The following is a 12,500-nucleotide window of genomic DNA, read 5'->3' as shown; positions in this document are numbered from 1 at the left end:
ACGGGCAAAGACGCCATCTCTATGCAAATCTCAGAAGTGTCTTCTTAAGGACATTAGCATCACCCTGGCCCTTATCTCGCTCGTAATAGCATGTGTCGGCGCTGGATTTCATGTCTGTCGGTTATAGCTATCGCTGCTAAGTATTATGGGCGGGATGTGTGGGCGTGTATGGGGCGTTTGAATATAGATGTACTTGATTTAGGTCATAAACAAGCGAGCTAACACAGATACACACATACACACATACACGCACGCACATATACTCGCACACACACACAAACACACACTCGCACACACACACACACACGAACAAACAAACACACGTAGTACTACTTCTACTACTACTACTGCTACTTCTTCTTCTACTACTATTACTACTACTACTACTGCTGCTGACACTGATAATGATCTCCTTTTCCTGTAGCCTTTTCCCTTTCTTATGTGTACACAGATAGACAGATATAAGCAAAGATACGTAGATACACATAGATACACATTCCCTTCTCCCTTCCCACGACCGTCCCCCCCCCCCGCCCTCCCACCTCCGCTCCCATACTGATTAGCATTCTCCCTGCTCCTTCGCCCTCCCCAGATGGCGCGACCCCTACAACTGGCAGCTGGCTCTGGAGAGGAATATAGCCGTCCCCACCTTGCCAGATGGCCACAAGAAGTTCCAGTTCTACCTCCTGGATGAGAGCGGACAGCTGGTGCAGGAATGGCTCACGCTCCAGGAGATCCAGGTGAGGGGAATTGGATCCAGGTGAGGGGAATAGGATCCAGGTGAGGGGAATCGCATCCAGGTGAGGGGAATCGGATCCAGGTGAGGGGAATCGCATCCAGGTGAGGGGAATCGGATCCAGGTGAGGGGAACCGGATCCAGGTGAGGGGAATCGGATCCAGGTGAGGAGAGGCTGCAAGAGAGCAACAGAGGGACGCGGCAAAGGAGGTTCCTCTGTTGGTTCTGTGATTGGGGACTGTTTCACACACACACACACATAAATATATGTGTGTGTGTGTGTGTATGTGTGTGTGTGCGTGTGTGTATGTACGAATATGTGTGTATATGTATGTATATATAAATATATATATATATATATATATATATATATATATATATATATATATATATATATATATATATATATGTATATATATATATATATATATACATATATATATATATATATATATATATATATATATATATATATATACATATATATACAGATAGATAGATAGATAGATATAGATATAGATATAAATATATAGATAGATAGGTAGATAGACAGATAGAGAGATATATATAAATGAATGGATATATATACATACATACACACACACACACACACACACACACACACACACACACACACACACACACACACACACACACACACACACACACACACACACACACACACACACACATATATATATATATATATATATATATATATATATATATATATATATATATATATATATATATATATATATATATATTTACATCTATACATACCAGTTACCTCTGTATGTCGTAGTACCTTTTCATGAACTTCCTCAACCCTTTCCTTCCACAGGACCTCCTAATAAGGGTCGGGCCAATCTTCAGAACCGAGGGAGAGGCTTCCAGTCCTCCTACAGACAGCCCTCAAGACAGCATTCACCAGGTCATCGCGTCGGTCCAGCAGGTCAGAGAGAAAAAAAAAACAGAAACAGAAATAATTTTCTCTGGTTTATAGGAGTGAATGGTTTAATTTTGTTGATTGATACATTAGTATGAATGTAGTCAGTCTGGGGATTTGTTTGGTAACTTGGTGGTTTGTTTTTATTTATTCTTTATTTCTGAATGCTTTCATATGATGGTCATAAATACTATTATTCTATGGTATTGAGTTTTATATATTTTATTATATATCATATTATATATACTATATTATATCATAACTTATATATTCTAATAGATATCATTTCTCAAAATTTATTTTTATGACGATCATATATACTATTTCTGGTTACTGGAAGTTGATGGCCTATTTCGGTACTCATACTTCAATCTGGAATCTCAGTAAAACCTCGTTATCGATTTATTCGTTTTTGGTTTCTTTTATTTCATCTTACCTTTCGGTATTTTCTGAAATCGTCTCGCTTTTCCAGGTGATCTCAGAGGAGGTCGCCCACACGCAGCGACTCCCCCTCGCCCCCCTCCCGTCCCGCACCCCCCTAGGACCCTCCAACTCGTCCCACAACGACACGTCCTTCCTCGCCGCCCAAGCCAACGGGGAATCCATCGACATCCCGGAGGCCATCCTTCACAATCTCATGAGCCATCCTTACTTCACGACCTCTTGGTTGACCCAGGTTCCTACGACGCGACCCGAGGAGACGACAACGAATCCGTGGATGCTCGGCGGTGAGGATCTCGACGAGGACGTTGGGGAGGCCGTCGAGGAGGTGACCGTGGCTCTGGAGGTCGGTGAAGGATTCACGGAAGCCGCTACCTCTACGCGGTCTGGGGTGTTTGATAGTCAGGGCGAAGGAGTGACGGAAAGTGCGGTGACGGAGGCGGCGCTGCTGGAGGAGTTCGTCGTTACCGAGAGTGCGACTGCTGAGGTCGTCCTTCCGGAGGAGGCTGATCTCAAGGCTTCCAGCAACTCGGGCGAGACCAAAGACAACTCGCAAACCACACAGTCGAACAGCATTGACGAAACGACAACGGCAGGGATCCCACCGCGAGCTTCAGACTCTACCTCCAGCTTGGAGACGACCACTCCCGCGCCCACGCAGAGGCCTCTCCTCGACCGCTGGAATTCCCGCTTCCCCGCCTGGACCGCCTTCCCCGCCCGCGACGCCCCGACGACCGTTGCCATTCCCAGCGACGACCTGGAGCCTGCCGACGACTACAACTCCAGCCCCGTCGGCCTTTCGGGAATGGAGAATCCTGTGAGCGATGAGGTCGGATTCACGACTTGGAATTATCCAGGGAAACACGATGAGGCAATGGGTGAAATGCTTACGACCGCAGGCACCGAGAATCTTCTAGAAGATTCTGCAACAATGCCACCAGAGAACAGCAATCAAGAAAGACCCACGCAGGACATCCTCTTGGCCCCTGACGCCGAGAATGCCCTTCCTCTCTCTACCACACCAAGTGCTGCTGTGAGTTCATCCGAGGTCACGAAAGTCAATGACGTCACAGTCACCCCTACTACACAGTCCAGCATGAATGAAACTGCCGAGCCGATGAACTCGGCGGAAGCAGACAACGAAGAGACGACAGAAACGAGTCCTTCTGAGGCTGAAGTTGAATCCTATTCGGCGACGACTCTGTCTCCAACGACCACGTCGCCTGAGAAGTCCCAAGACATGACATCATCGCCTGAAATCCCTAGTGACAACCTACAGATGGAAAAAGATGGTACCACTGAATATTACCCATGGACAACCGATGATATCAATCAATATTTCCCGTTGATGAGTGATCCACTTCTCTCGGATGAAGCTATGACGTTACTTGACATCTTCCAGTTTCAGGGCGACACATCTGGCTATCATGGAGAGGCGCCGCACTATGATTTCCCTGTGTTTAATGGCCAACCTTCTCAGGGCTCTGAAGAACTCGCAACTGAAAGTGATGTAACAATGGTGAGTATGGAAGAGCAAGACTCAACCACGGAATACTCAATAATTCAGGATCTTACCACTAATGTAGCTCCAGATGCCTCGGTACAGGAGACTCCCAGCGATTTATCAGGTCAGGATATGTCCAATCAGAACTCCGGTATGGACATGGAAACCTCAAGTAAGCCTACCCAGTATCCGGTTACAGATGGCCCATCAACTCAGTACCCAGATACCCAAACCCCAAGTACAGAGGGCCTAGTCACTCAGTATCAAACTACCAAGGAAGATTCCAGTCAGGAACTCACAAGCCGAGCATCCACCATCCAGCCGTCGACAGTCAGTCCACTCATCCAAGAGGTGACGAGCCAGTCTCCTGTCGTCCAAGACACCACGACTGAGCTGCCTACTTCTCAGGAAACGACTGAGCGACCCCTAGATCCCGAAACGACGACCACTCCGGCACCACTCCCTCTCTACTCCGCCACAACACCGCCCTCCACAAATCCCTCATCGGCCCCCCAGGATCCCGACCTTCCCGAACCCAAAACAAGAGGACCTACAACCGCCACCGAAGAACCGACAGAGAACCCGACCGAAGGACCCTCCCCGACGACCCCGACGACGCCTCCAAACCCCCCATCCACGGATCTGCCGACGTCGACGAAGGACCCGAAGCAACCGGAGATCCTCCCCTTATACGACTACTACTACAACGACAACTACGGGTCCTCGAACGTCCTGCCTCCTGCCCCGGCGAGCAACGAGGAGAGGCTGGACCTGGGGGCGCTGGAGAGGACCGGCGACCAGGCGGAGGAATACTACTACGATGATTACTATCCGACGGCCGTCTACCTGGACAACGTGGATGAGGTAGGCCTAGGACTGTTTTGCAGTCGTCTTTTGTTTTTGTTGGGGCGTTTTGAATAACCTTTGGATTTGTTTTTGTTTTTTATTTTGTTATTTTCATTTATATTTTTTATTTATTATGATTATTAATTTTTGAGGCTACAGTTTTTGTTTGATATAGGTCTGTTAATTATCATAATTTTGTGTGTTGGGTGGGGGGGCTTTTTAGGTCGAAAAATTCAGTTTAATACCATTCTCACTTAACCTCTCTCTCTCTCTCTCTCTCTCTCTCTCTCTCTCTCTCTCTCTCTCTCTCTCTCTCTCTCTCTCTCTCTCTCTCTCTCTCTCTCTCTCTTTCCGTATTGTCCTCTCTTTTGATCTATATGTGTATATATCAACTTATCTATGCGTACATCTACCAATCTATGCAACTCTCTATTAGTCCTCCTATTTATCTACTTATCTATCTGTCTAACTTTCTGTCTTTCTGTTTACATATTGGTATCTCGCTTCTTATCTCACTTACACCCCCCTTTTCTCTCTCTCTCTCTCTCTCTCTCTCTCTCTCTCTCTCTCTCTCTCTCTCTCTCTCTCTCTCTCTCTCTCTCTCTCTCTCTCTCTCTCTCTCTCTCTCTCTCTCTCTCTCTCTCCCCCACCGACCCCCTCTCACAGCCCCTTCCTTTCCCGCAGGACTACTACGACTACACCACCAACACGTCCCGACCCGCCCCTGTCCTGAATGGCACCGACCTCGGCTTCCCGGGCCCGAACGCCACGAGCCCTTACCACGATCACCACCACGGGGAACACCACGGCGAACACCACGGGGAACACCACGGGTCTCATCACCATCCGCAGAGCCAATCGGGACCGCCGGCGAAGCTTCTGGAAGCCCCGCCGAATAACCCTGGTCTCGAAGCCTCGGTCGAAGGTCTGGATCCGGACGTCAGGAAGTTCGTGGATGTGATGAATGATGTTGTTTTCAAGGTAATTGTGGCGTGGTGTTTGATGGTAGTAATAGCAGTAGAAATAATAGCAATGATAATGATATCGAGGATAGACAATTATGAGAATAGTAATGTATTAATAGCAGTAATCGTAAAGCTGGCTATGAACATTCAAATAACAATAATAATAACGGCAGTAATGATAACAATAACAACAATAACTTATGAAAAACAAAAACAACAAAAGCAACAACAATAACAAAAACAACAGCTACAGCAATAACAACTCTGAACAACAGGAATAAGAGTAACAATAAAGATAACAACAAAACAATAAAAATAACAATAACAAAACAAAAAGACCAACAACAACAATAGAAATAACAACAATACCACACCAATAACAAAAACAACAAAACAATAGCAATAACAATAACAACATTAACAAAAACAACGAAAACAACAACAAAAATAACACTAACCCCGCCCCCGCCCCCAGGTGTACAAACGAGCCGCCAGACAATACAAACGGAAAAACTTCGTCATGTCCCCCTTGAGCCTCATCTCCACCTTGAGCATGCTCCTCCTTGGGGCGCGAGGAGCATCCGCAGCGGCCCTGAGCGACCTCCTCCTCACGGATCAGTTCTACACCTTCAATCCTCACCTCATCCTCAAGAACGTGACTCAAGTCCTACTCGAGAATGACGGGGCTCATGATGTGGTCTTCCTCAATCAGTTCCTCGTGGAGAAGGTAAGTGGGGAGGGGGGGGTGCGTGGGGAGTATGAGGGGGAGGAGGGGTAGGTGGGAGGGAAGGGGAGGACGGGTAGGTGGGGGAGGAAGGGGAGGAGGGGGTAGGGTGGGGAGGAAGGGGAGGAGGGGTAGGTGGGGAGGAAGGGGGAGGAGGGGTAGGGTGGGGAGGAAGGGGAGGAGGGGTAGGTGGGGGAGGAAGGGGAGGGGGATGCGTGATAGTAGTAGGAGGGGGGGGAGGTTGGTGGGAAGGGAAGGTGAGGAGGGGGAGGGGTGGGGAGGAAGGGGAGGAGGGGGTAGGTGTGGGGAGAGAAGGGGGAGGACGGGTAGGTGGGGAGGAAGGGGAGGAGGGAGGAAGGGGAGGGGGGGCATGGGTAGTAGGAGGGGAGGAGGGGGAGGGTGGGGAGAGAAGGAGAGGAGGGGTAGGTGGGGAGGAAAGGGGGAGAAGGGGTAGGTAGTAGGAAGGGGAGGAGGGGTAGGTGGGGAGGAAGGGGAGGAGGGTAGGTGGGGAGAGGAAGGGAAGGGAAGAGGGTGGGAAGGAGGGAGTGGGGATGGGAGGGAAAGAGAGAGAGAGAGAGGGAGGGAAAGAAGTAGAGGGAGGGGAGATAGATAGATAGGGAGATAGAGAGATAGGTAAAGACAAAGAGCGAGAGAGTAGAGAAAAAAATGAGAGATAAAGAAGAAGAATAGAAAGAGAAAGAGTAAATATCAAACAGAAAAAGGTAAAAATCAAAAGAAAAAGAAAAGGAAAGAAATCCACCTTGCCCCACCCCAACCACAACCACCCACCTCACCCCTCCCCCTCCGCCTTCCAGCCCAAGAACCCCTACTCCTTGGACTTCTTCGCCCGCACCATCAAGTTCTTCTACGACGCCAGCGTGAGCCAAGTCACGCCCCCCGAGTTCGACGCCCACGTGCGCGACCGGGTCAACGAAATGGTGAGGAACGTGACCTTCGGCGCCGTCGGGGACTTCCTCCTGCAGGAAGAGCCGCTGTACTTGACGCCGCCTCTCAGCGCCGTCTCGACCAACTTCTTCCACGTGAGTTCGGGGTTGCTTTGGAATGCTGATTATTCGTTGTTTATATATATATATATATATATATATATATATATATATATATATATATATATATATATATATATATATATATATATATATATATATATATATATATATATATATATGTATATATATATATATTTTTTTTTTCTCCCACTCTCTCTCTCTCTCTCTCTCTCTCTCTCTCTCTCTCTCTCTCTCTCTCTCTCTCTCTCTCTCTCTCTCTCTCTCTCTCTCTCCCTCTTTCTTTTCTTTCTTTTTCTCTTTTCTTTCTTTTTCTTTTTTTTCCCTTTCTTTTCTTTTCTTTCTTTTTTTTTATTTTCTTTCTTTTTCTGTTTTTTTTATTTTTCTCTTTCTTTCTTTTTCTTTCTTTTATATTTTCTTTTCTTTCTTTCTTTTCTTATTTTTTCTTTCTTTCTTTCTTTCTTTTCTTTTTTTCTTTCTTTTCCTTTTTCTTTTCTTTCTTTCTTCTTTTGTTCTCAAATTTCCATCTCTTCTTCTTTTTGTTGTTGTTGTTGTTGTTATTCTTGTTCTTATTTTTCTCCGTCTTTTTCTTTCTTCTTCTTCTTCCTCCTCTTTTTTCTTCCATCATTATCTCCACTTCTTTTTCTTTTCTGTCTCTTCATTATCTTCTTATAATTCCTTCTTCTTCTTCGTCTTAATTCCTTCTTTTCCATCGTATTCTTACTATCAGTATCATTATCACCTCATAGTAAATCTAAATCTCCATTTTCTTAAAATAATGTATCGAAAGAAAATATTTATCGTACAGAAAGAGAAAATCTTTGACGTATATTTAAAATATCATCGTTTGACTTTCTTAAATCTGATTTTTTCAACTTTGACGGAGTTATAGATGAATATAACGAATGAAAATAACAAGCAATAAACAGGACCTTCGTTTTTAAGCAAATTGATAATAAAGATAATAGAAATAAGGATACCTCTAATGATGATAATGCTAATGATAAAAATAATGATAATGATAATGATAACAGTAATAATAATAAAAATAATGATAATATGATAATGATAATGATAATGATGATAATAAAGATAATAATCTTGTTCCTGATAGTGATAGTAATAGTAATAATAGTAATGATGATGATGATAATTATAATAATAATACTGATAATAATAATAATTATAGTAATAATAATCATAACAAAAATGCCAGTGCTAATGATGATAATAATGGATATCATCATAAAAAAAAACAATAACAACAATAATAATAATAGTAATAATAATGATAATAATAATAATGATAATGATAATGATAATAATAACAATAGAACAGTAATGATGATAATGTCAGTAATAAAGATAATAATTATAATAATAGATAGATAGACAGTATAAAATGATGTATAAAAAAATTCAAATGAACATTTCCTCCTCGTTTTACGATCTCAACAAAAATCTGTTTACGAGAAGCAAATACTTAAGCCCGACCCGAGCTGACCTGGCCAAAGGGGAGAGAGAGGGATATATATATATATATATATATATATATATATATATATATATATATATATATATATATATATATATATATATATATATATTTATGTGTGTGTGTGTATGTATATGTATATGTATACACACATACACACACGCACACACACACACACACACACACACACACACACACACACACACACACACACACACACACACACACACACACACACACACACACACACACACACAATATATATAAATATATACATATATATATATATATATATATATATATATATATATATATATATATATATATATAATATACATATATATATGAAAGTACATGAAAGAAAAAAACAGACAGGGGAGAAAGAGACAGCGAGACAGACAAACAGAAAAACAGAAAAAAAGAAAAAGACAAATAATAAAAAAAAAAAAAAATAACCTGCCATACAAACAAACAGACCCTCGCAAAAATACGATAACATGAGCCCGCCTCTTCACCGCACGCCCACGAGCCAGAAACGCTCGCGATGGTACACGCTGTTTACCCAGGTCCTCCTCAGGGTAGGGGGGGGGGGTAGCCTGGCCAAACACTCGCCGGGGAAATGAATATATGTGAGTAAATATGCTTTCTCCCTCATCGGGTCTGGGGGCGTGGGGGGGGGGGGGGAGTCTCGTTCAGAGCGTGGGTTTTCGACATTTAGGGGACTTTCCTTGGGTTTCTGTCTGTCTGTCTGTCTGTCTGTTTGTTTGTTTGTGTCTGTCTCTTTCTGGTTCCCCCCCTTTTTTTGCTCTTTCTCTTTCTCGTTTTCTCTCTTTTTTATTATTATTTTTTTTTCGTTCTCTCTCTCTTTCTTTTTTTCTCGTCCTTTCTTATCTTCTCATCTCTCTCTCTCTCTCTCTCTCTCTCTCTCTCTCCCTCTCTCTCTCTCCCTCTCTCTCTCTCTCTCTCTCTCTCTCTCTCTCTCTCTCTCTCTCTCTCTTCATCCTCTATCCTCTAATCCTCACTCCCTCTCATCCTCTCTCCCTCTCTCCCTCTCATCTTCTAATCCTCGAATCCTCTCTCCCTCCCTCCCACCCTCCTTCCCTCCCTCTATCCATCAATCTACCAGCCTCTCAATCCACCCATCTATCTATCTCTCAAACTCCTCTCCTCACTCCTCACTCCCTCTACCTCTTCTCCCCAACCTCACCATCCACCTCTAACCCAACTCAACCTCGCAGGGCCGCTGGAGCACGCCGGTGACCCAGGATGACCTCTTCGACATGGACTTCCTGCAGTTCCCGACGGCGGAGAGGCGACTGGTGAGGACCGTCGGGCTCTCGAAGAAAATGACCATTAATGCGGGTTATTCGAGCGCTGCTGACGTCACCACGGCTGAGGTGAGTGCGTTTGTTGTTGTTGTTGTTGCATTCGTCATCGTCATCGTCATCGTCATAATCACTATCTTCCTTATCATCATCGTCGCTGTTATCAGTAAGGTCATCGTCATCTTCATCTTCACCATCTTCTTCATTATCATCATCATCATCATCAGTCATAATCACTATCTTCCGTATCATCATCGCCGCTGTAATCAGTAAGGTCATCGTCATCGTCATCTTCACCATCTTCATCATCATCGTCATCTTCACCATCTTCATCATCATCATCATCAGTCATAATTACTATCTTCCATATCATCATCGCCGCTGTAATCAGTATCGTCATCGTCATCGTCATCATCCTCATCTTCATCATCATCATCATCATCATCATCATCATCATCATCATCAGTTCTTACATCAGTTCCAATCAATCAATAAAATCATGTCGTTATTATTATTTATTTATTTATCTTTTTTTTTCATTTCATCTCATTTTCTCAAATTCGGCTTTCGATTAGAATCTGTTTACTCTGACTGATTGGTACATTCCTTCATTAATGCTTGTGTTTGTTTGTCGACGATCAGCGTAGGTAGGCCTATACCAAGATCCCGGATGAGATAGGCTTATCACGTTGATCTCTGATGAACACTTCTCAAAATAGATCTGTATAGAGGTAGAGTTTTTTTTTTTTTTTTGTCTTATTGATATTTCAGATATATCTGTTTATTGATGTTATTAATGTATGCTGTAATGCGGTTTACATTTTCCTGCGTTTTTTTTTTTATATCTATCGCTCGTTATTATCGTTATCATAATCATTATTCTTATGATTATCATGATCATTATTCTTATGATTATCATGATTATTCTTATGATTATCATGATTATTCTTATGATTATCATGATCATTATTCTTATGATTATCCTTATGATTGATATCTATCGCTTATCATCGTCATAATTATTATCATTATCATCATCATCATCATCATCATCATCATCATCATCATCATCATCATGACCATCATCACCATCATCATTATCTTCACCACCATCACCATCATCATTATCATCACCACCATAACCATCCCAATCATCATCACCATCATCATGTGTACTCAAAACTAAAAAAAAAAGGTGATGCAAGGGAAAATACAAGCGGAATCTTATCAAAACATTCCTTTAAGTTCCATAACATATTTAACAAAATCAAACACGAGAAAGGACCTGCATAATCAGATGACCTTGTTGACCTTTGACCCTGGAGTGAGTATACCACCATACAACGCGTGGTGACGTGTGATGAAAAGTGATGAGGACAGTAGAAAGAGGGTACGCTACCATAGGCTAGAGTGAGGGTAGAATTAGCTAAATAAAGTTTCTATTACACCTTAAAGCTATTTTCAATCAAGTTTTTAATACACCTTAAAGCTACTTTCAATAAAGTATCTATTACACCTTAAAGCTAATTTCAACAGTTTCTATTACACCTGAAAGTTATTTTCAATAGTTTCTATTACACCTGAAAGCTATTTTCAATAAAGTTTCTATTACAACTTAAAGCTATTTTCAATAAAGTTTCCATTACAGCTTAGAGCTATTTTTAATAAAGTTGCTATTACACCTTAAAGTTATTTTCAATAAAGTTTCTATTACACCTTAAAGCTATTTTCAATAAAGTTTCCATTACAGCTTAGAGCTATTTTTAATAAAGTTGCTATTACACCTTAAAGCTATTTTCAATAAAGTTTCTATTACACCTTAAAGCTATTTTCAATAAAGTTTCTATTACACCTTAAAGCTATTTTCAATAAAGTTTCTATTACACCTTAAAGCTATTTTCAATAAAGTTTTTAATACACCTTAAAGCTGCTTTCAATAAAGTTTCTATTACAACTTAAAACTATTTTTAATAAAGTTTATATTACGGGTGTATATCATGCTAGTTACATCCTATATGCCTTTGTATTTACAAAATATAGCATAAGTAACATGCTACTACTATAAGTGGTCTGATGAGTTTAGAAACCTTTGTTCTAGAGGGGTGTAAGGAGAGTAATACTGAGGATGGGGGGTCGGAAACCTTTTTTCTAGAGGGGGTAAAGGGGAAGGGGGTAGAGAGGAGGGGGGGGGAGGAGGGAGAGGTGGAGAGGGGGGAGAGGGGGAGGGAGAGAGGGAGTGGTAGGCCTAAAAGACAATTATCGGAAGACAGTTAACGTGAATGTCCTTCTTTCATTAAGATTTCTTCATCTCACGTGTATTGGAAATATGTCCGACTCTAATGGTGTTATTAGTGTAACATATGGACACGTGTTCTGTATTGGCTGTTCTGTGAATGAGTTTATCCGTAGGCTTCGAGTTGTAATTATTCTGCTACTCTCCAATGTCTCTATTTGCCTTCTTGGTCTCCGTTTCTGTCTTTGCCTGTCTGA

At 42.4% G+C, this 12,500-nt stretch overlaps 1 protein-coding gene across 1 annotated transcript in view; it reads left to right on the top strand.

Annotated features, from left to right (window-relative positions):
• The window catches only part of LOC113810769 (uncharacterized), a 20,595-nt gene that overhangs the window by 2,947 nt on the left and 5,148 nt on the right, over positions 1-12,500 (top strand). The window contains exons 2-8 of the mRNA XM_070141071.1: positions 593-740; positions 1,581-1,691; positions 2,158-4,494; positions 5,161-5,457; positions 5,917-6,168; positions 6,981-7,205; positions 9,924-10,082. Coding sequence (XP_069997172.1) covers positions 593-740; positions 1,581-1,691; positions 2,158-4,494; positions 5,161-5,457; positions 5,917-6,168; positions 6,981-7,205; positions 9,924-10,082 — 3,529 coding nt within the window. The remainder of the gene's footprint in view (positions 1-592; positions 741-1,580; positions 1,692-2,157; positions 4,495-5,160; positions 5,458-5,916; positions 6,169-6,980; positions 7,206-9,923; positions 10,083-12,500) is intronic.

Source organism: Penaeus vannamei, chromosome 27 (genome assembly GCF_042767895.1).
Source record: "Penaeus vannamei isolate JL-2024 chromosome 27, ASM4276789v1, whole genome shotgun sequence".
Classification (NCBI taxonomy): domain Eukaryota; kingdom Metazoa; phylum Arthropoda; class Malacostraca; order Decapoda; family Penaeidae; genus Penaeus; species Penaeus vannamei.
Note: the sequence above shows the minus strand (reverse complement) of the source record. Positions and strands in the feature narration are given on the sequence as shown.